Source organism: Simochromis diagramma, unplaced genomic scaffold (genome assembly GCF_900408965.1).
Source record: "Simochromis diagramma unplaced genomic scaffold, fSimDia1.1 OVJJ01000683.1, whole genome shotgun sequence".
In the NCBI taxonomy this organism is placed as follows: Eukaryota; Metazoa; Chordata; class Actinopteri; order Cichliformes; family Cichlidae; genus Simochromis; species Simochromis diagramma.
This window is the reverse complement of record NW_024387158.1, coordinates 656,949-680,693: the sequence shown is the minus strand read 5'-3', so window position 1 is coordinate 680,693 and position 23,745 is coordinate 656,949. Positions and strand designations below refer to the sequence as shown.

At 39.4% G+C, this 23,745-nt stretch overlaps 1 protein-coding gene across 1 annotated transcript; it reads left to right on the top strand.

Annotated features, from left to right (window-relative positions):
* Nucleotides 1–951: 951 nt before the first annotated feature.
* Nucleotides 952–17,140, top strand: fbxw2 (F-box and WD repeat domain containing 2). Its single transcript, XM_040048682.1, has 8 exons — nucleotides 952–1,295; nucleotides 1,982–2,274; nucleotides 3,328–3,550; nucleotides 6,181–6,375; nucleotides 9,702–9,835; nucleotides 9,982–10,068; nucleotides 10,185–10,354; nucleotides 15,044–17,140. The coding sequence occupies exons 2-8, from the start codon at nucleotides 2,008–2,010 to the stop codon at nucleotides 15,330–15,332; spliced, it is 1,365 nt and encodes a 454-aa protein (XP_039904616.1). The 5' UTR covers nucleotides 952–1,295; nucleotides 1,982–2,007; the 3' UTR covers nucleotides 15,333–17,140.
* Nucleotides 17,141–23,745: the final 6,605 nt, after the last annotated feature.

The following is a 23,745-nucleotide window of genomic DNA, read 5'->3' as shown; positions in this document are numbered from 1 at the left end:
CATCCCATCCTAAGTGCTGACTTTGTTTTGTTCTTTGTGCTTCACTGTCCTGAGGATAGGTAATTTGACATATTTCTTCCAAATTAATTTCCTTGAATCCTAGCAGCCTAGCTGCCACATGTCCATAACTCGGACACTTGAAACATCTCACTGGAGGGCTCTACCCCATCAAAGTGTAACTAATTCATCCCACATTATTTTCCTTAGTAGCATATCCTTCATTAGAGGTGAGGAGTACTGGGGTAGACCTTATACCATTCCTTGCTATCCTATGGAAGCTTGTTTCCACCACTAAAAATAAATAAATGCTATCCATAATAACTCGAAATTTTGACTTATTTCGAGTTATGGATAGCGTTTTTTTAGTGGCGGAATGAAGCTTCCATACATAACTAATGCATTCCTTTATGCTAAGATTTTCTTTTGGACTACTCGGTTCAATTTTTAATTTTATATTTGTCCACCAAGTGGTGCTACTTTTTACCATTCAAAGCCTGCAGCAAAATTGAACTTTTTTCACTTTTTTTATTCGACTTTCTTCTCAAAATAGTATTTGTACTATTTTCCTCGAAATAGAGCTTTAATCTCGAAATTTCGACTTTATTCTCAAAATGATCAATAATATTTTGTTTTCTTAACGTGGCGCTATTACTCCGTCGTACTAATACTCCTTTATGTATTCGAGAATTAAAGAGAATTTTTTTCTTTTAAAAAAAGGGTTCTGACTCTGGACACACCTACTCGCGCGAAAACCGGAAGTTAGTTAATCTATTTGTTTTAGTGCCAGCAGCATTGTCTTGCAGGCAAGTTGCGTCAAAAGAGGGAACGCTGAAAATAAAAATGCAAAAATGTTATAAAGTATAAGTATACTGAATATGCTGGCAAAGCTACTAAATATGCGGTTGTATATTGTTAAATGTTGCCCGTTGTTTTGCGATAAAACTCTTACTTTGCCTCCTGTAAGATTATACTGAGGGTGACAACAACCTCTTATGAAGGGGTAGCGTTTCCATTATATTATAGTTTCATGCTGTCAGAAGGTGCTATCATTTTCCCCTGCTGCATGAAATATCTACACCATAGAGCTGTAACGAAGACTACCGTTACGTGTTTTACGTGTAATTCAAAATTAACAAAAACAAGCACTATCGTGGTTGTTAGCTAACCTCAACTACAAAACTAGCTTTCTTTGGAATCCGTTTAACTTGGTGGTTGCCAGATTAGCTTTCGACAGCTAACTTAGCGATGTGACCTAAACCGGGAAAGTGTTGATCCGGAAACTCCCTGCAACTCTGGTTGGTGGGCAATTTGAATTTCCAATTACAGTTATAAATCATTTAATAGCATATACTGTTCTCTAAGTATTTGAGTGTTTCCACTTGTAGCTAGTTTGCTCTAAACAATAACACTGCTACAGAGCTAACGTTAGCTACAAAAGTTGCTAGCTAGTCAGGCTAACTTAAAACGAATGCACAAGCAGACACGGGAGCCCATAAAAGTGTCTTCCTTTAAATTTCAATTTTAAATAAGTGAAACATATGTACTTTATTTTACATTCATGTGTCATTTTCAGGCTCGGAAGGCTTTATGAAGCCTGACGGAAAGCCTTCTGCAGCTTTGGTTATTAGCTACCCTGCTATGGCCGGATCTTAAACGCTGTATGAGTGAGGAGATGATGCTGGTTGATCCAGGTTAAATGTCTGAACCAGGGACACTTCTTAAATCATACATTTTGTACTGTTATTGTTCATGACCTTTCAGGGATTCAGAATTGGCGTCATTCATTCTTCAAGAGATTTAAATGTTAAGGGGTTGGAGGGGCTCAAACGTACTCTTTAAAAAAAAAAAAAAAAAAGATTATTGCAATGACTGGAGGGCATCACCTTTTATCCCAGATGTTGAATCTGTCTCTGTGTATGATGAGTTTGGTAGTTTTCTCCTGACCAAATTGATGAGGTCGGACCCTGCATTATTCTTATAGCTCTTGCAGGTCGCTCTCATGTGCCCATGGAGAAGGCAGCATTTGAGGGGTGGCTGGAGTCAGTCTCTGCTACTTTCCTTACTCTAAATGACCAGCAGCGCAACCAGTCTTTGGACCACCTCATATCTTTAAGTGGTGCTGCTCAGCTCCGCCACCTCTCGAATGGACTAGAGACACTGCTGAAACGTGACTTTTTGCGCCTTCTTCCCTTGGAGTTGGCCTTCTACTTGCTGCGCTGGCTGGATCCTCAGACCTTGCTCACCTGCTGCCTAGTCTGCAAACAATGGAACAAGGTAATTCTAAAATTTCCAGACTCCTTGTTTATCTGACTTTCCTCAAGGAATGAACTGTAAAAGAAAATAATGATTACAAACATAAACAGTGAAATCTAATGCCTTCTTTCAGTTTTTGATAAAAGTGCAGCTATTAGCTTCTGAAAGAATTGTTTGGTTTGTAGAAGGTACTTATCTGTTATTATGCTGTCTATAGGTATCCATTTAATCCTCAATAACAACCTAAATCCAAAAATGCAGATATGACGGTTGTCCAGGCCCAAAGATACAGTCAATAGCTAAACTGACAGACATATACAGACAGTGATGTTGTTGCACTGATGTATGCCCACATATGAGCTTCACTGACAGTTCCAATTGTGATATATTCATGTTGTATTTTCAACATTGTTTTTCTTGGTTTACTGTATCTGTGAAAAAGAATAGTGTTTGTTCAGTGCTCTTGTGGAATACGCTTGAGATGGACATCATGTCAGCACTCTGGATTGATCTGTTGATGAATCTGTAATACTGTCACATTAAAAGTATAACATGTGGGAGCAAAAGCATACAAGACTGCGTTTTATGCACTAATTTTACACATTTATCATGTAGTGTTACTGGTCCAGCCCACTTAACATCAAAGTGGGCTGTATGTGGGGCCAGTGATGTAAAATGCTTGTGACATCTGTGTTTTGGGATGACTTTTGTTTCCTTGCATGAAAAGTGAACACATATTTAGATTACCAAGACTGTATACATTCTCATAGTTAGATGAATATGAACCTCTCCGCCAAGTGGCATATACGTTATATATATTGTTGTTTGTATGGACTTTCTGATATGTTTGTTGAAATGTATAGATAATGATTATATGAAGCATGAGCAAAGTGAATTACAGGTGGAAATTTAATTGATTAAATCCGTCATACAGCTTAATTTTTGTGACACAGATGGATAATCAAGTTTTTAAGGATGTTTATTATTGATCCACAGAGCCTGACAAAACTTGTTTCACATATCAAATATTCTTACTTTCTTTCTTTTTTTTCTTTTTTTCTTTTTTTTTGGTAGGTGATAAACTCTTGCACTGAGGTGTGGCAGGGTGTGTGTCGGGAGCTAGGCTGGAAGACTGATGAGACCATTCAGGATGCATCACATTGGAAGGGGGTCTACCTGAAGGCTAAGCTGCGTATGATGCAGTTAAAGGATCAAGAAGCCTTTGAGACGTCATCACTTATTGGTCACAGTGCTCGAGTATATGCTCTTTATTACAAGGACGGCCTCCTCTGTACAGGTACCCCATGACTGTGTGTTCTGTCTTTATTAGAGTAGCAAAATATCAAATTGGTAGCTCTCAAACGTCTATGATAGAGTCATGACACAGTGCTTTACAGCTCATCAGTTTTATCCAGAGATATTTCTGTCAACCTCATAATACTAACACTCCTTTTAGATTAACTTCACATCATGTCCTGAGAAATGTACCCATACACACATGAAAAACTGCAGTTTGAAAATAGCGTTTAAACAAGTCTATCATCTGACATCTGTATAGACAAAAAGTAAATATAAAACTATTCACTGAATACACTGACAATACTGATATATGATGTGTTTCAAAGGGTTAAAACCATTTCAATTTTCTCTTAAGCGCAATGGTAAGAGAGTTATAGTCATTTAAAGAGTGCTTATAAAATAGATCTGTCACCAGGCCTATGGTTTGGTTTTTTTTGTTTTTTGTTTCTATTTAAAAAGGAATTTGATTTGGAAATTGTCATGACCATGGATTAACGTCCATGAGTACTATTAACAAGAGTTGGGAAATGTCTTCAATCTTAGCACACTCCTTAGTTCAGAGGTGACAGTTCACTTTTCACGTACAGCAGGGGAATTAATTGTTTGATCCCCTGCTGAATTCATAAATTACGTAGTATAAGGTCCAGCTTTTGGCATGGTGCTTTTGGCATAGACAAAGCACATTTCTTATACTCCGGACACATAAGATCTTACCATTGGTTTTCGTTTAGGAAGTAGTTGATCTCTCTCTCGCCTGGAACATTCTTTAGCTGTCTTCTGAGCTTTGACAAATGCACAGTTGCGATAACCACATTTACTCAGGGCCTCTTTGATATGATATCCATTGTCTATGGGGATGGTGTTCACTCTGTGTTGTAGAGTCCTGATGTCACACAATTTGTGTTTGAGTGGATGATGATAGTCAAAACCTTAAAAACTGATTGGTATGTGTCAGTTTACAACTTTCAAATGTTCCCTGTTGTTCATGGTGATGTGTTAATGTGATCAGTAAATTGTTGTACGTCTTGAAATTTGATTTTCACCCAGGAGTCATTCACATGCAATGCGTCCAGAAAGTATTCACAGTACTTCTCTTGTTCCGAAATGGATTTATATTTAAACTCTATACACCATACCCAATAATGGGTAAATGAAAAAAAAAGTTTGCTTTTAATGATTATAGATTTATTCAAAATTTAAATATATGCATATGAGAGGATGTCTGGACTATGCTTTTATTGCAGAATTTTTAATAGTACTCAAATTGGACTTTGATCAGTTTGATCAATTTGCATATTAATGATCATGCAAATTTCATGATCATATTAATGATCATGAAACTGCACTTGTGGCTCAATGTTAGGTAATGATGCTAGTTCATGGTTGATATTTGTTATGCACCTGTACAATCTATATAATCTTGGGGAAACCTTATACAGAAAACAGAAGTCACTTGAATGAGTGATCAGAGGTTTCACCTACTGGAAATTCGTAGTGCAGATAAACAGAATTAACTTTCTGGGATTTCATTACTAGGAATATTAAGCATACAACATGATATTTCTTTTCTATCATCAGCAAGTTTCTCTGACGGGTTCCTGGCCTTAAGATCTAAAACCACACCTTAATTTGTCCTCTACTGTTTCCATTAACTACCATTTCCTATAGGAAATGGTAGTTAACGGAAACTTTACAACTTAGGAAGCTGCTACCTGAAATACTTTGCCAACTTCTTACACCCCAAACAACACACACACACACACCGCATTGATGGTTTCATATGCTTTTTATTTTACATTTCATATTCCAACACAGTTTTTCATTCTCTGCACCCTTGTAGGAAGAGGCTGACTTTCACTCAGGTTCATAGTTATCATAAAAACACTTTTTCTTTGAGTCTGTTTTAGCTACTGTTGGTTCTTCTTTGGAAGTTTGATAGATAAAATAGAGAAGAGAGTGTTACTAGGAAAAAAGATAGGCGTGTGAGTTATCCTCTCTTGTCTTGTATCTACATTTATGCCTTGCTTAAAGTGATATATAAATGATAACTAGGGCAGCCCTAATCCAAACCTACCTGGCCGTGTGTGAAACAGAAATTGCACCTTAACCCTAACAACTGTTTGTGCCGTTGTTGCCAGCAAAAACTGCACTAAAGTATTTGGGATAACTGTTTTTTGTCTTGTTGTATTTAAAAATAAAATAAAAAACCCACACAATTGGTAGTGGACTTGCTCGTGCGTTTCAGATCATTGTCCTGCCGCATAACTTGAGTGCTCTTGCTTCAGGGCCCAAAGTATGACAAACATGCAAAAAATAAAAACTAAGACATATACTTGTTAATGGTACTGTATAGGTTGCTGTTGTTGTTGTTTTTTCATCTGTATCACATTATGGCACAGTAGTTTCTACCAGTAGCACACTCATAAGGGTTGTTTTGAGTATACCCAGTTTTGTCTTCTTTCATGCAGACCATGTCTGGAATAGGTGTGGAAGCATTGTTTGTAATGTTTGTTTCATTCTCAGTGTGTGGTCCTGAGGGCTTGTACATGTTGAGCCTTCTATATACACTCATGTAGGTTGAACCTGTCACTACAGCAGTAACACTGATGGTTTTTACTTGTTTTTCAGGATCTGACGATCTCTCTGCCAAATTATGGGATGTGCGTACTGGACAGTGCATTTATGGAATTCAGACACACACCTGTGCCACAGTAAAATTTGATGAACAGAAGCTGGTGACTGGGTCCTTTGACAACACTATTGCATGCTGGGAGTGGAGTACAGGGGCTAAAATCCAGCAATTCCGTGGCCACACAGGAGCAGGTTGGTTTCAGTGTTGAGCAATTATGTCCTTATCTAGAATAGGAAGCATATTAATGCTAGAGGAGAGGCAGATAACATGTGGTCAATAGCGAAACGGTCAACTTTGCATGGAAGAAGTGTTATTTTTAGTATTTTATGTTATCTCTTTGTGACAGTGCTTTATATGGCAAGGGAACTTTAAAATCTGTCAAAACAAAGGCATTACAAAAAGTCTGATTAGGCAAGAAACACAAGTCCACAGACAGTTTTGAAACAAACCTAAAAGGAAATGGCAAAAAATATAACCCAACTGTCTGTGCACATTTCTGTACACTGTGGAATATTTAGCAGTCATCTGCCACCAAGTTTGGGGATTAAAAAGAGAAATTTAATTCAATTCAATTTTATTTATATAGCGCCAAATCACAACAAAAGTCGTCTCAAGGCGCTTCATAGATACAGAGAAAAACCCAACAATCATATGACCCCCTATGAGCAAGCACTTTGGCGACAGTGGGAAGGAAAAACTCCCTTTTAACAGGAAGAAACCTCCGGCAGAACCAGGCTCAGGGAGGGGCGGCCATCTGCTGCGACCGGTTGGGGTGAGAGAAGGAAGACAGGATAAAAGACATGCTGTGGAAGAGAGACAGAGGTTAATAACAGATATGATTCAATGCAGAGAGGTCTATTAATACATAGTGAGTGAGAAAGGTGACTGGAAAGGAAAAACTCAATGCATCATGGGAATCCCCCGGCAGCCTACGTCTATTGCAGCATAACTAAGGGAGGATTCAGGGTCACCTGGTCCAGCCCTAACTATATGCTTTAGCAAAAAGGAAAGTTTTAAGCCTAATCTTAAAAGTAGAGATAGTGTCTGTCTCCCGAATCCAAACTGGAAGCTGGTTCCACAGAAGAGGGGCCTGAAAACTGAAGGCTCTCCCTCCCATTCTACTTTTAAATACTCTAGGAACAACAAGTAGGCCTGCAGAGCGAGAGCGAAGCGCTCTAATAGGGTGATATGGTACTACAAGGTCATTAAGATAAGATGGGGCCTGATTATTTAAGACCTTGTATGTGAGGAGCAGGATTTTGAATTCAATTCTGGATTTAACAGGAAGCCAATGAAGGGAAGCCAAAACAGGAGAAATATGCTCTCTCTTTCTAGTCCCTGTCAGGACTCTTGCTGCAGCATTTTGGATTAGCTGAGGGCTTTTCAGTGAGTTTTTTGGACATCCTGATAATAATGAATTACAGTAGTCCAGCCTGGAAGTAATAAATGCATGAACTAGTTTTTCAGCGTCACTCTGAGACAGGATATTTCTAATTTTAGAGATGTTGCGCAAATGGAAGAACGCAGTCTTACATATTTGTTTAATATGTGCATTGAAGGACATGTCCTGGTCAAAAATGACTCCAAGGTTCCTCACAGCGTTACTGGAGGCCAAGGTAATGCCATCCAGAGTAAGAATCTGGTTAGATACCATAATTCTAAGATTTTCAGGGCCGAGTACAATAACCTCAGTTTTATCTGAATTAAGAAGCAGAAAGTTAGCGGCCATCCAGGTCTTTATGTCTTTAAGACATTCCTGCAGTTTAACTAATTGGTGTGTGTTATCTGGCTTCATGGACAGATAGAGCTGGGTGTCATCTGCATAGCAGTGAAAATGTATGCTATGTCTTCTAATGATGCTGCCTAAGGGAAGCATGTATAATGTAAACAGAATTGGTCCTAGCACTGAACCCTGTGGAACTCCATAATTAACCTCAGTGTGTGAAGAGGACTCTCCATTTACACGCACAAACTGGAGTCTATTAGATAGATATGATATAAACCACTGCAGCGCAGTACCTGTAATACCTACAGCATGTTCTAATCGCTCTAATAGGATATTATGCTCAACAGTATCGAATGCTGCACTAAGGTCTAGCAGGACAAGCACAGAGATGAGTCCACTGTCAGAGGCCATAAGAAGATCATTTGTAACCTTCACTAAAGCGGTTTCTGTGCTGTGATGAGCTCTGAAACCTGACTGAAACTCTTCAAATAAACCATTCCTCTGCAGATGATCTGTTAGCTGTTTGACAACTACTCTTTCAAGGATGTTTGATATGAAAGGAAGGTTGGAGATGGGCCTATAATTAGCTAAGACTGCTGGGTCTAGAGATGGCTTTTTGAGTAAAGGTTTAACTACAGCCAGCTTGAAGGCCTGTGGTACATAGCCGATTATTAGAGATAGGTTGATCATATTTAAGATCGAAGAATTAATTAATGGCAGGACTTCTTTGAGCAGTTTTGTAGGAATGGGGTCTAAAAGACACGTTGATGGTTTGGAGGAAGTAATTATTGAAGTTAACTCAGAAAGATCAATTGGAGAAAAAGAGTCTAACTTAACATCAATGGTACTAAGAGTAGCTGTAGATAATATTACATCTGTGGGATGATTATTGGTAATTTTTTCTCTAATGATAAAAATTTTATTTGTGAAGAAGTTCATGAAGTCATTACTAGTTAACGTTAAAGGGATGGTTGGCTCAACAGAGCTCTGACTTTTTGTCAGCCTGGCTACAGTGCTGAAGAGAAACCTGGGGTTGTTCTTATTTACTTCAATCAGTGATGAATAGTAAGATGTTCTGGCTTTGCGGAGGGCTTTCTTATAAAGCAGAAAACTATTTCTCCAGGCTAAATGATGATCCTCTAAATTTGTGACACGCCATTTCCTCTCCAGCTTACGAGTCATCTGCTTTAGGCTACTTGTTTGAGAATTATACCACGGAGTCAGGTACTTCTGATTAGAGACCTTAGTTTTCACTGGAGCTACAGTATCCAGAGTCGTACGTAGTGAGGAGGTGAAATTATTAACAAGATAATCGACCTCTGTTGGGGTAGCGTTCAGATAGCTGCTCTGCTCTGTGTTGGTACAGGGCATTGAAGATGATAACAGTGGGTGGATTATATTCTTAAACTTAGTTACAGCGCTTTCAGAAAGACATCTACTTTGATAAAGTCTACTCTTCACCGCTGTGTAATCAATTATTGTAAATGTAAATGTTATCAGGAAATGATCAGACAGGAGAGGGTTTTCAGGAAACACTGTTAAATGTTCAGTTTCTATGCCATATGCCAGAGTAGAGAGATGGAGTACACTGAAACAGTCACTGGTGGATTCAAGAGCTGGTGTAAAGATGAGGGTTATCAAGAATGGGACAGTTCCATTTTTGTTATACTAGTGGAACTTCTCCTAGGCAAAGCTTGGTATTATCTGCCAACAAGAATAGCTACATGTTTAATGTGTGCTACAGCTCCTAACTGTGTGTGTGTGTGCGCATGTGTATGTGCACGTGTGCAGTTTTCAGTGTCGACTACAATGATGAGCTGGATGTACTTGTCAGCGGCTCTGCAGACTTCTCAGTGAAGGTCTGGGCTTTATCTGCTGGTGCCTGTCTCAACACGCTGACTGGACACACTGAGTGGGTAACAAAGGTCAGAATTTTATGGGTTTTTTTGTCTGAGTTTGTGTGAAACTTATTTCCATTACTTCAATTACTGGCAGGAAATAACCAATCTTAATGTTTTTTGTTTGTTGTTGTTTTAAAGATGTGAAACTTTTGTTGATTTTCTGTTATCAGGTGATACTACAGAAGAGTGAAGTGGAATCAATGGTGCACAGTCCTGGTGATTACATTCTCCTCAGTGCTGACAAGTATGAGATTAAGGTAATGTTCCCTTTCATAGTTAATGTGTTTTAAAGGAAAACGACTTGGTCATCATACATGACCTGCTATATCTAAAGAGTCCATAAGATGGAGCCAGTCCTGTGTTTTGTGTACAGGTATGGCCTTTAGGCCGAGAGATCAACTGCAAGTGTTTAAAGACACTGTCTGTGTCAGAGGACCGCAGCATCAGCCTCCAACCTCGCCTGCAGTTTGATGGACGCTACATCGTATGCAGCTCTGACCTCGGAGTCTATCAGTGGGATTTTGCCAGTTTTGAGATTCTCAGGTAAAATAGGTTGCATAATTTTAGAAAACATGCAGGTGCCTAGTATGAAGTAGGAACAGAAAATGCAGTGGTTAGTACTGTTGAGTTTCACTCCCCCATCAGACCGGGCCCTTTTTGTGTGGAGTTTGCATGTTCTCCCTGTGTTTGCGTTTTGTTTTCTCCAGGTAATCCGGTTTCCTCCTGCAGTTCCTCCGTGAGTGGTTGTCTATCTCTCTGTGTTAGCCCTGTGACAAACTGGCAATCTGTCCAGGGTGTACCCTGCATCTCGCCCTGTGATAGCTGGGATAGGCTCCAGCTCTTCTGCAACCCTCATAAGGATATGCACAAGAGGATGGATGGATAGAGAAAATCAAATAAAACTACAGCATACAAAAAGCTAGTTAAAAACTTAAGTAACCAAGGAAAGTGTCCGTCGATCACCTTGTTCACATTTCCTTCCCAAGATGTCCATATGACATTCTTTTGGGATTTTAAAGTTGTAAGATCATGAGGGTTGTACTAAAGTGGAGGAAATAATTATTTGATCACCTGTTAAATTTGTATTGATGACAAGGCTGTAACCCTGAAATTCAGATTATAATATCCATTCATCCATTCTCTTCAGTTTAACATTTTCAGGGTCGCAGGGGGACTGGAGTCTATCCCTGCTGTCTTATGGCGAGAGGCAGGGTACACTCTGGAAAGGTCGCTAGTTTGTCACAGGGCTAACACATAGAGACTGGTTAGGAAAAACTTTGTGTCATAAGCACAACATCTGAAAAAAATGCAACATGTAAAACCGACCCAAATTGACCACTGACATATTTTAGTGTGGTTTATCCATCAGTTTGCTTTTGTTCTAGATTTAACTGCCAGTTCTCTATCAGCAATTATGGCGTGTAAGGGGAAATTTGATAACATACCGTATTCTAGTTCCACCTGGCTCTATAATCTCTATAATTAATCTATTATATGCAGGGGAGACAGACAGTTTACGAAATGTAATGGAGTGAATGAGAGGTGACTTGGCTATCATTTCGGATTTAAATAAATAATATGAAACCTTAATGAAATTACAAGTTGTCATCATTGCAAGAACAGGTTGGAAAATACATTTTGATATAGACTGTAGATATAAATATGAAGGCCCATGAGCGTTCTAAACGTTTTATTTCTGGTCTGGGGGAAAAAAAACCCAATACTAATCAACGTGGTTACAGTAAACACTGAAAAAAATCTTCGAAAATCTAAAACCCCCTTTCCATTAGTATCTACTCGGATCAACTCACCACAGTTTTCAGGGTTTTCCATTAGGCCATTGTACCTGGTACTAGGTACTAAAATAGTACCTACCACATTAGGTGGTAGTGATTGTAATGGAAAGCCAGTCGATCCAAGTCGAGTCTGAGTGATTTCCACTAGAGATACACCGATTGACCGGCTATGGACCGGAGTCAGGTAATTTCTTGGTGACCAGCTGACTGGCTTCACATACTCATTATGAGCTCATCCATTTCATACATATAAACATGCACACAGCGGCACAGGCAAATAGTTCCATGCGCTCTCACAGTTAAACACTAACATGTTGATAGCATGGAAACTCTTTACTCTGAGTAGAGGCTCATAGTTTGTCAAAGTTAAATACCTCACACCACAAAAACAAACCTAATTATACACTTAAATCGCCCTCAACCAACAGAACGTGTATATTTTAAAGGAGCTAAGTCAAAGTGGCTAAAGCTATCCAAAGCTCATATCACCACCCCTTTAATCTCAGATTCCTGACTTAGTTGTAGTTCCAAGGGCATTTAAAAGTAGCATGGGAGGTAGAGCCTTTAGCTTTCAGGCCCCTTTTCTGTGGATTCAGTTCCAATTTGGATTTGGGCGACAGACGGCCTCTCTAATTTTATGATTATACTTAAACAAATGTGTAGACCATTATGCTATAGAGCAGTAGTTCCCAAACTACCGTACGCGTACCCTCGGGGGTACGCAAGTGGCTGTAGGGGGTACGCGTGGGTTGGGGTTGGAGTGGGGATCAAAAGTTTTAAAAGCCGAAATTTGCGCTAATGCAGTTTTATTTGCCTGTCAAATACATGACTATATACCACCCTCTGGTGTTCAGCAAAAAAATAGCTCTGACAAAATACATGGGCGTGATTTGCCCAAATGACTGACACCTAACAGTTGAAGTTGCCTCCAAGCATTCAGTGCAGCGCGAAAATGGACAAGTGGTTAACAAGAAAAAAAGGCCCTACCACAGAGACACCGGCCACAACAACCAATAAGCTCATATCTGAAGATGCATTTTCCAGTGACCGCACAGGTGATTGTTCAACAACAATGTGTTCGTCAGATTTGGATGCTAGCAGTGCTAGCAGGGATGTATCTGTGGTTACTAGCCAAGTGGCTAACATAGCTGGAGCCAGCCATGTGGAAAGTGATGAAGTGTCTGATGCAGAGCGTCAAAGTGGGAGAAAGCATGACAGCTCGGACTGTAACACAACCTCATCAAAGAAGCGCAAATATGATGACAATTATATTTCGCTGGGGTTTACGTGTATAAATATTGGTGGATTTCCCCGGCCACAGTGTGTTATTTGTGCAAAAGTATTGTCTCAGAACTCAATGAAACCTTCACTTTTGCGCAGACATTTAGAGACAAATCATCCCCATTTGAAAAATAAACCAAGGGAATATTTTGAGCGACAGCTAAAATCACTTTCAACAAGTAAAACCTGCATTCAGGTGCCAGATCTTATGAATAAAAACAGACTACAAGCATCGTACATGGTCAGTTACAGAGTGGCTAAAAACAACAAACCCCACACTATTGTGGAGGACCTCATTCTCCCTGCTGCTTTAGATATGGTAGGGACAATGTTGGGGGAAAAGGCAAAAAAGACGATACAGTCCATTCCATCATCAAACAATACTGTCTCACGGCGCATCAATGCAATGTCAGAAAATGTTTTACAGCAGCTACTTCTGCGCATACGCCACAGTGAATGTTATGCAATACAGCTAGATGAGTCCACGGATGTGGCTGGCCTGGCGCATCTTCTCGTATATGTGCGCTACATTCATGAAGGAACCATCAAGGAGGACATGCTGTTCTGTAAACCACTGGAACAAAGGACAACTGCCGCAGATATTTTTCAAAAGCTGGACACATTCATGAACACACATGGACTCGTGTGGGACAGATGTGTTGGCATCTGTACTGATGGCGCACGGGCCATGACTGGGAGACACGGAGGTGTGGTTTCACGTGTGCAAGCAGTCGCGCCAGATGCCTCCTGGGTACACTGCAGCATCCACCGAGAGGCTCTTGCTGCAAAGGGAATACCTGTCCGTTTGAAACATGTTTTGGACACGAGTGTAAAAATGGTTAACTTTGTGAAAGCCAGGCCGCTGAACTCCCGCTTATTTGCTGCGTTGTGCAATGAGATGGGCAGCGAGCATGAGACATTATTACTCCACACAGAGGTTCGCTGGCTATCTAGAGGGAAAGTGCTGACCCGTTTCTTTGAGTTGAGGGATGAACTTAAAGTTTTCTTCAGTAACCATCCCTTTGAGCTGTCTGAACATTTGCATGATGAAGAGTACCCTACCTGCCTGGCTTATCTGTGTGATATATTTTCTCGTCTGAACGAGCTCAATCTCGGATTACAAGGCGTTTCTGCAACTATATTCAATGTTCAAGATAAAGTTGAGGCCATGATAAAGAAATTAAACCTTTGGAAGAACTGCTTGGATACAAACAACACTGAAGTCTTTCCTGTGCTGCATGATTTTCTGTGCTCTAATGATCTCACACTATCTAAAAGTGTAAAGCGCGAATGTAACGTGCACCTTGAGGAGCTGGCGGTGCAGTTACGCCGATACTTCCCAGAGACGGACGGCTCAAATGATTGGATACGTCACCCGTTCACTGCTGTGCCTACTTCGTTATCACCGTCTGACCAGGAGAGCCTAATTGAAATTGCCACAGATGGATCTCTAAAAGTTGAACACGCTCAAAAGAACCTGGCGGATTTCTGGATAGGGCTGCGCACTGAACAGCCCGCGCTGGCTAAGCGCGCTGTCAAGACTCTGATGCCTTTCGCCACCACATACTTATGCGAAAGGGGATTTTCTGCTTTAACAAACATGAAAACAAAATACAGAGCAAGACTTTGTGTGGAAAACGATTTAAGACTCAGCCTTTCCCAAATTGAGCCAAACATTGAAGAGCTGTGTGCCTCTGCTCAAGCACATCCATCACATTAAATAAAGTTCTGTTTAATGAAAGTTCATGGCCTTTATGCTCTCGACAAAAAAGTGAATTCTAATAAATCCTTTGATACACTGCTAGTATTAAGTAGTAAAGTTTGTTATTAAAACTCTGTCATTACTAAAAAATATTGATAAATTCATTTGGTGGTGAGAAATAATCGACTGTGCAGTATTTATTTTTATGCATGCGATATTGCAATGTATTTATAGACACTAAGAGTCGTTCGTAGTAGGGGGTATGCGGCTGAGGGTGACATGTCTCAAGGGGTACGTGGCTGGAAAAAGTTTGGGAAGCACTGCTATAGAGCATCTAGCCATTTAGTTGTTGTTGTTGTTGTTTAAACTCTTTGCATGTACAATCAGAGCAAACTCATGAGTAACCGATTATATTTTGGCAACTTTAAATGCAGCTTATCTTTATTTTCCCAGGGTGATAAAAATGCAAGATCCAGCCAACCTGTCCCTGCTCAGCTTTGGTGAAGTGTTTGCGCTTCTTTTTGACAACCACTTCTTGTATGTGATGGACCTGAGGACAGAGGCTATCTCAGGCCGTTGGCCTCTACCAGCGTATAGAAAATCCAAGCGAGGATCCAGCTTTCTGGCCGGCGTGACCTCTTGGCTTAACGGTTTGGATGGGGGCAATGACTCTGGACTGGTGTTTGCCACCAGCATGCCAGACCATAGCATTCACTTAGTACTGTGGAAGGAGAACGGATAAACACAGACAGGGTTAGTGTACCTGAGACTGCTAGAATATGAGCTGCGTCATGCATGCTCTGGAATATATCAACCCTAACTGCCAAGATAGATCATACATGGACCAAAGCATTTTCTTTTTAGCCATTTTTTCTTCAGCATACAGTCATCCTCTAGAAACCCACATGAGCACTCACAGTTGGAAATGGAAGATGAAGAAATCATTTTTTTTGACCTTGTACAATCGTTCCTGATTTCTACAGAAGCCTGAAAACCTTTCACTGGTTTTCTTATCTTGGACAAAGAAGAAAAACAGACTTGGTGTGAAGACCAGTAATTGCTAATAGTTGGCCCCCAGAATAAATACCATCATAGAAATTCTCCTGTGATGGCCTCAGCTGTGAAAGAGGAAATGTGTTAGGCAGTTTTGCAGTGTGTGATTGGGTGTTATTTCTGGGTGAACTTTTATAAACACTATTAGGTCATGTTGCATGCACCAAGAGCACATCCATTGTCAAGCCAGTCTCCACACTGACCTGCTTAAATATTGGTCTCCATCAGGAAAAGCAGGGTTGCCTTAAACCAGTGGTTTTTGAACTTCCTCTGGTATTCCTCCTTTCAGAATTTGCAGAAAGTTGACACTCAAGTCTGTCTCACCCTGCAAGAAAATAAACTAAAGTCTGACACATATATATATGTATATATGTGTATATATGTATATATGTGTCAGACTTTAGTTTATTTTCTTTGCATAAATTTTGTCATTTAACTTGGTTTGACACCATATTTTCCGCTGGTTGTCCACACCTCGGATTATGAGAGCCACTGCAGTAAACACAGCAACTGTTTTGAAATAAGATGGGAATATAAAGATTAACACCACTTAACTGCGTGTTTAAGTGACATTTTTGCTGAATTGGTGTATATGTATACAATGTACAATATTGGGCGTTTTCACTAAATTCCACTGAAGATTATATGATAAGAGGTTTCAGTGTCAGCTTGAGTGAGTTGGGGTGCCTTTTCAGTTCATTTGATGTTAAAAACTAGAAGTCCTGGTAACTTTGGCACATTGCAGTGTTGTTACATTGTTCTTTTCTTTTGACATTTTTGTACTTGATATGCTCTCAGTCTCAGATGTCTGGATTTTTATTGCTACTGCCTGGCATAAATTTCTTGGGGAACAAATGAGAAATTGACTATTCAACATCAATTTTATTTTTGTGAAAGGTCTCAATATTTCACACAGCTGAGATAGTGACTTCTGCCAAACTGACTATTTTAAATTTCAAAAGGAGTTTTGACCAGTTTTTCCATAATGTAAATTCTGTTAAACGTGCCTCATTCTATGTCACCTTTTTATTATCCCCCACTTTTCATTGTCTTTTTTTGGCACTGGCAGGCCTTATATGACCATGGATCAGAGTGCATTCACCAGACTTGATTTATGAGATTTAATTCATTATTAATGATCTTTTTCTTGTATCCTCACATGGATGAATGTACACAGCACACTTACAGACTGCTTTTAGATTAACACTTCCAGTCCAATTAAAACAATACCGCTATACTGTATTCTGACTGTTGTCTTGACCGTTACAACACATTTAAAACCCAGTAACATGACTTGTAAATAAAGTGAAAAATGTGAAATAAGAAAATTTCTATGTTCATGTACCTTTCAGAGTTGGTTTCATTGCATTTAAGCACTGCAAAGTTCCTTAGATCACAAATTATTTTGCTCATCTGTAATCATTCTTTGGTTACTTGCACCTATCTATAATCTGCTTCAGTTCTGCAGTCCTTCAAATAAATAATGTAGCAGATGCATCTGTTTGTGTTTTATCGTGCCAAAATGGTGTATCCAGGCTTTTTTCCTGAAAGCTGAGTTTGTTAACCCAGAAAGAGCGCTAACTTAACCTGTATTTGACTCACTAATTCTGCACATCTAACCTGCTTGCAGGCAAGTTTTCTTCAGCAAGCTCTGACTCCTCCCCTTCTTCTGCACCTGAACTAATTGACTCTTGGTTTAACTTTTGCGTTCATACAGATATCAAAGGAAATGGCGGTTTACAATTAATTTGCCAAAGTTTACAACTTTGTAAACTTGTAGTCCTATTTAGATATTAGAGTTGCGTTATGTGTTTACCATGAGGTAATTTATAATTAGTTATTGAATTGAAAGGCTGACATCACTCAGTGGACATGGATTTTTTTTTTGTGGATTTTTTTTTAAAGGCACAGGAGATCTATAAAATCTATAGGTTACATCTTCCTAACACTGGGCGAAAGGGTTCCCTGGAAATATTAAAATAAAACTCTGATTGCAAACTGCAACATTTAGATTCAGTTCCAACTTTTAGATAAATTTGTTTTTTCACTGTTTGCCAGTTTAAATGTTAAATTAGCTTTACTGACATCAACATAACATTGTGAAGTTTTTTTTTTTTCAGGTTTTCTGTCCCAAAAAGGCAGATGCAAGTTGGTTCAATCAACATCATCATCATGGTTGCTAAACCTGCTTTCTAGAACTAGAAAGAAAAAACATATTTCTCATATACTGGCTTTTCTTCATTGGCTCCTTGTTAAATCCAGAACTGAATTTTAAAGCCTTCTCATTAAATATGAGGTCCTGAATATCCAGGCCCTTATCTTACCTCAAAGACCTCATAGTACGGTATTACCCCAATAGAGCACTAAGCTCACACATTGCAGGTTTGTGGTTCCTAGGGTATTTAAACATAGAATGGGAGGCAGAGCCTTCAGATTCTCAGATTTCTTCTGTGGAACCAGCTCCCAGTTTTAATTTGGGTGACAGAAACCCTCTCTACTTTTAATATTAGTTTTAAAACTAAAAAATAAAGAAAAAAACATATCGTTGGGGCTGGATAAGTTGACCCTGAATCCTCACTTAGGCTGTTGGAGACTTCCTTTGAGTGTTCACTCGCCTTTTTTACTCATTGTATTTATATACCACTGTATTTAATCATTAGTTATTATTAATATCTGGCTCTCAGCTGACTGTGTCAGCTGACTTTTTAGGTAAATTTAACTTCATAGCAACAGAAATGTTTTCAGTGATTTCTAATAACATTGCATAAAGGACACATGCAAAAGTGCTGGCACAGAACCCCGTGGAAATCTATGACTGCCTTTTTTGTCTGATGAAAACTTTGTGTTTGTATGAATAAATTGAAATCAATCAGAAAAATATGATTGCCACTGCAGATCATCAGGCTCCATCTCATCGTATCCCTAGCCACATCTTCTTTCACACAGACTCTCTACAAGACCTCCTTCACCATATTCATGAACCAACCATAGTCGTGGTTTCCTTCTGCTTTTTTGTGCCATATTTGGTATAATTTGTCTAATTTCTCCACCATCTTTTCTCCGCACCACCAGCCTTGTAACTCTAATCCCGTCTCCAAAACACTTGAGCTTATATACTAATATACTTGTATATACTTACTAATATACTTATATACTATTCAGGTCATTCCTAATTAAAATCTTAACTTCTTCAACTCTGGTATCTCCAGCTCCACCTCCTGTCATTTTGCTGATGTCCCCACCTCCAAATTATGCATCATAGCAGGTCTTAATATCTTCCTTTCACTCTTGCTGCTATCTACCTGTCACAAATCACTCCTGAAACTCATCTCTGCCTGCTTGACCCTGTCCGTAATCTCTTCTTCACCTCTCTTGTGCACTGTCCATTGCTTTGTATTATTGACCCCATCTGTTTAAACTTGTCTACCTTCTCTACTGCTGTTCCTTGCAACTTCACTGTTTTACCTGCCTCTTTCTCATTCACAAATGTGTATTCCATCTTGCTTCTACAGACTCTCGATTCTGTCTTTGCACTTGCTCCTTACACTCATAACAGATCACAATGTCTGTTAACATGGACACCTTCCTGATCTCATCTATCAAACTATCTATCACCATGTCAGACAAGATCGGGCTTGGCACCAATCAATGACGTAATCCTAGCCCCACTTTGTACCCATCTGTCTCTTCAACTGCACACCTCACTACTGTTTAGCTCTCCTCATTAACATGATGCATCATCCTCACTTACACTACCAGTCAAAAGCTTTAGAACGACCCAATTTTTTTCAGTTATTTACTGCAATTCAAGTCATTCAAGCCCAATGAATAGCTTGAATTGCTACAGTTACGTTAAGTTAAGTGCTGAACTGCCAGAGGTAGGGTTAGCCAAAAACTGAAAAATAATGTACATTTCAGAATTGTACAAAAAGGACTTTTTCAAGGAAATATTAGGTCTGCTAGCATGGACCCAAATGCAGATGACAGAGACAGAGTAAAGCTAGCCTTTATTTTGGCTGAAGAAACTACAAACAATAGGCAGCAAGGGAATTAAAAAAACCTAAACTAGGGAAGCTAAACATAAAATATTACATAATACCTGGAAACACAGGGCAGAAAAGCAGACAAACTAACAATAGACAGTGGAGAACAGAGGACTAAATACTGGGGTGCAACAATACTCGTATCGATATTGAACCGTTCGATACAGTGCTTTCGGTTCGGTATGCATATGTATCGAACAATACAAATTTTTTTATTTATTTTATCAACTTTTCTTCTGACGATGCTGTCTGTGTTGAGCGCTCAGTGGATCAGCGTTCGACTACTCCGCCTAGGCTGCACTGTCGAGCGCAGATCCACTAAGCGCAGTGCAAGCTAGCAAGACAGAAGCTAAGCTCGTTGCAACATGGCAACTGCCTCAACGCTACCCGAAAATGAACCTCCCCCACCCTCATTCAGATCTGGCCTTTGGAACTATCTTGGTTTTCATGTGAAGTATAACCCTGATGGTAAGCGCGTCATGGACAAAAGTAAAACAGTATGTCGGATGTGCCACGCAATGCTCAATTGGTGGGAACTAGTGCGTTAGCGCAGTTAGCTTGTTAAGGTGTTGACGCCGTCCAGCCCCACGCACGGAGCGATCCGCAGTAACTCGTTAGCGGAGATTTGCCGTGTTGTGGCGTTAACATCATTTCAACGAGATTAACGCTGACAGCACTCAGAGGCGGAGCCAGACATTTGAAATACCCGGGGCTTAGCCCTAAAGGGTAGTATGCATGTGGGATTTTTTTTTTTTTTGGGGGGGGGGGGGGGGGGTTAGAAATGACTGAAAGATTAATTGGCTCTGTTTTCAGTTTTGTTCAAAAAAGAATGACTTCATATAGGGAAAAATATATATCACATATGCAGGACACCTTAAACTAGTTTTTTAATTAAGCAGCAAGGCAGAACAAAGTCGGGGCTGTATCAAGACACGAGGACTAAACCCCAATTCAACCAGACCCAGAACTGATCCGGAATTAAAACAGGACTACAACAGTTCAAAATCAGGACTACTGAGGACTTAACCAAGACAGAACCAGAATCAGAACTAGATGATAGTAGCACTAAAAATCATCATAGACCTGCACTACACTTATTTTTTAATTCTACCAAAGTCCACTATTTAGATTGAGAAAAGTTTATATAATTATTTATCCTTTTTGTGCAAACAAGCCTGCATAACTTAATAAATATAGAATTTGAAAAATAGCAAACCTAAAAAGAAACACTAGGTACGAGATACATGAGGACCTGTGATACGGTGATACTTTTGGTAAACAACCATTTGACTAACATGTCTGTCTCACCTGCTCTTGTTCCATCTCTGTTCTGTCCTCATTCTCCATCTCCCTCTCTGTTCCTCTCTCTCCTTCTTTGTGCTGACAATCATATATACAAATATACAGTTGAAACCACATATTTATGTACTCTTCAGATCAAAACACAAACACTTTTTTAATTGTAACATCAAATCAGACTAAATGTTTACTTTTTTAGATTGATAAATATAAAAAACATATTTGTTAACTTTAAGAGTAAAGAGAGAAACTATCTGTGTTTCTTAATTGCAAATGGCACCAAATTGTATTCAAAATTGAGCCACACTTATGGAGCTCCACAGTTCTTTTCCTGGTGTTTTGGTTGACATCTCTTGATTTTCCCATTTCAAAGAAACAGGCTCTGTGTTTTGCCTTATATGCATCCACAGCTGTGCCACCAGTTTACTCACATGGACTCTACTAACCTATCAGAAGCTTCTACAGCTCAGAATGGAATCGTCTGGAATTTTCTTATTAATTAACAATAAACTTAGTGTACATGTACTCCTAAATTTGATGAAAGTGATAAAAAATAGACAGCTCTGTCTCTCTTTATTCTGACATTTAACTAATTCAAAAGATATTTCAATATTTATCTAAAACAAAAGTTTACTCTAAATTGATGTTGTACAGTAAAAATGTTCTATGTTTTATCCCTAAAGTGTATGTAAATATCTGGTTACAAATGTGAATATCCTGCTGTGTACTGAAGTTCCTCTTGTTTTGCATAGAAATATACTGAACAACATACAAAGCATAATATATAAAATAACATTTACCTGAGTTTTTTCTTTGAAAGAACCCTCTAATGTCCATTCTTATATTTCAGTACATAACTGAAACCCATTTAGTCGGGGAGGGTAAGAACTGAAAATATGAAATAAACACACGTAAGCTAAGACTCTCTAAAAAAATAGCATTTGTTCGGCTTTTCATTTCGCCATTTGTTGATTCACTTGAAGAGCAAGTAACGTAATATTGGTCAAGTGATCAGTTTGATATCAATCTTTCGTGATTCACCGTCATATTTACATTATTTATTTTGTACGGTATGAATGATTTGCTTTGGTACCTAGTCAAACTTAAGCTCTCCTTAGTATGGCTGGCTCCGTCTCTCCAACCTCCAACAGCGCACTCACAGGCAGCAGCTGCCCCGCCCCCTCGCTCCGTCGCTTAGTGCCTGAGCTCGGATCATACCAATATCAGGGGGGATTCACGCACAGTCGTAAATTCCCACAGTGTGCACTATGTTCTTCGAATATTGTGTGTACTTTTTGTTTTATACAGTTGTCAGCCAGGCATCTAACTATGAAAAAATTACACTCCAAAAGACCCCGGGCTTCTGACAAAACAACCCGGGCTTAAGCCCAGTAAGCCACCCCCACGCTCCGCCCCTGACAGCACTAGTGGGAACAAAATGAATATGACTGCACATTTACGCCGACATCATCCTAGTGCAAAGACAAGTGGAAGCAGACAAAAACAACAAGCACGCATGCTACAAACTTTACCCGAGTCATTTAGACAGCCGTTAGCACATGATTCTCCTTATGGGGACCTGATATGTTTAATGTGCTGCTGAGAGTATACCCCAGAAGAAGCATATAGTATAGCTTTTATTTTGGAAAGAGCCATTTCTCTGTAATAAACTCTCTTCTCCAAAGATGGGTGATTTCTCGATCAGATTTTTTTTCCCCATTATTTTGTTGTTTCAGCAACATTAAATTTAAAAACTGTACTTCTGAGTTAAAATATATATTTATAATTTTAATAAATGACAAATTAAAAAGGCATGAACATTTTTTTGTATCGAAAAAATATCGAACCGTGACACCAAAGTATCGAACCAAACCAAACCATGAATTTTGTGTATCATTGCACCCATACTAAATACACAAAGGGATAACGAGGGAATGAGGACCAGGAGGGAAACAGCTGGGACTAATCACGCACATGAGACAGGGAGGAAGCAAAACAGAATACTCTAACACAGGACACGGGACTGTCAAAGTAAAACAGGAACTACAGGAACATAGAGACAGGAATGACGAGGAACACAAGGAACACAGGGGAGGTAGTAACAAAACCTAAAGACTAGAAATCACAAAATATGAAAGAATAACTAAGGGAGCTAGAAATACAAAAGAATAAACCACTAGAAAAACCACTAAATCACAGAATATCATTAATCAAAACATAAGCACTGGGTTACCAGACCCAGGAGCTGGAGGTTTGACAGGACGAGTTGCAGCAAGAAAGTCAGATGTCTGAATAAGACAAAGAGGCTTGCCTGGGCCATGTAAAACCACAATTGAACTACTGAAGACTTGAAGAAGGTATTATGGACTGATGAATCAAAATTTCAGATCTTCGGTTCATCACGTAGGATCTTTGTATGCCGTCAAGTAGACGAAAGGATGGTTCCACACTGTGTGGCATCAACTGTCAAACATGGAGGAGGAATTGTGATGGTCTAGGGCTGTTTTGCTGGATCCAGGGTCGGTGACTTGTACAGAGTTGAGAGATCCCCTGAACGGCTACCGCAGCATTCTGCAGCACCATGCAATACCCTCTGACATGTCCCTAGTTGGTCAATGGTTCATCCTACAGCAAGATTATGACCCAAAACACAAGTCAAAGCTATACCAGAACTACCTCAGGAAAAAAGCTTGAAAACATGGAGTGGCCAGCACAGTCTCTAAACCCCATTGAGCTGGTTTGGGATGAACTAGACAGAAG

Bases quoted from the DNA above. Each gene is read 5' to 3' on its own strand.
- fbxw2 (XM_040048682.1), top strand. From the start codon at position 2,008: ATGGAGAAGGCAGCATTTGAGGGGTGGCTGGAGTCAGTCTCTGCTACT. The intron at 3,551-6,180 runs GTACCCCATGAC...CTTGTTTTTCAG, and splicing joins GGACGGCCTCCTCTGTACAG to GATCTGACGATCTCTCTGCC. The intron at 9,836-9,981 runs GTCAGAATTTTA...TTCTGTTATCAG, and splicing joins ACACTGAGTGGGTAACAAAG to GTGATACTACAGAAGAGTGA.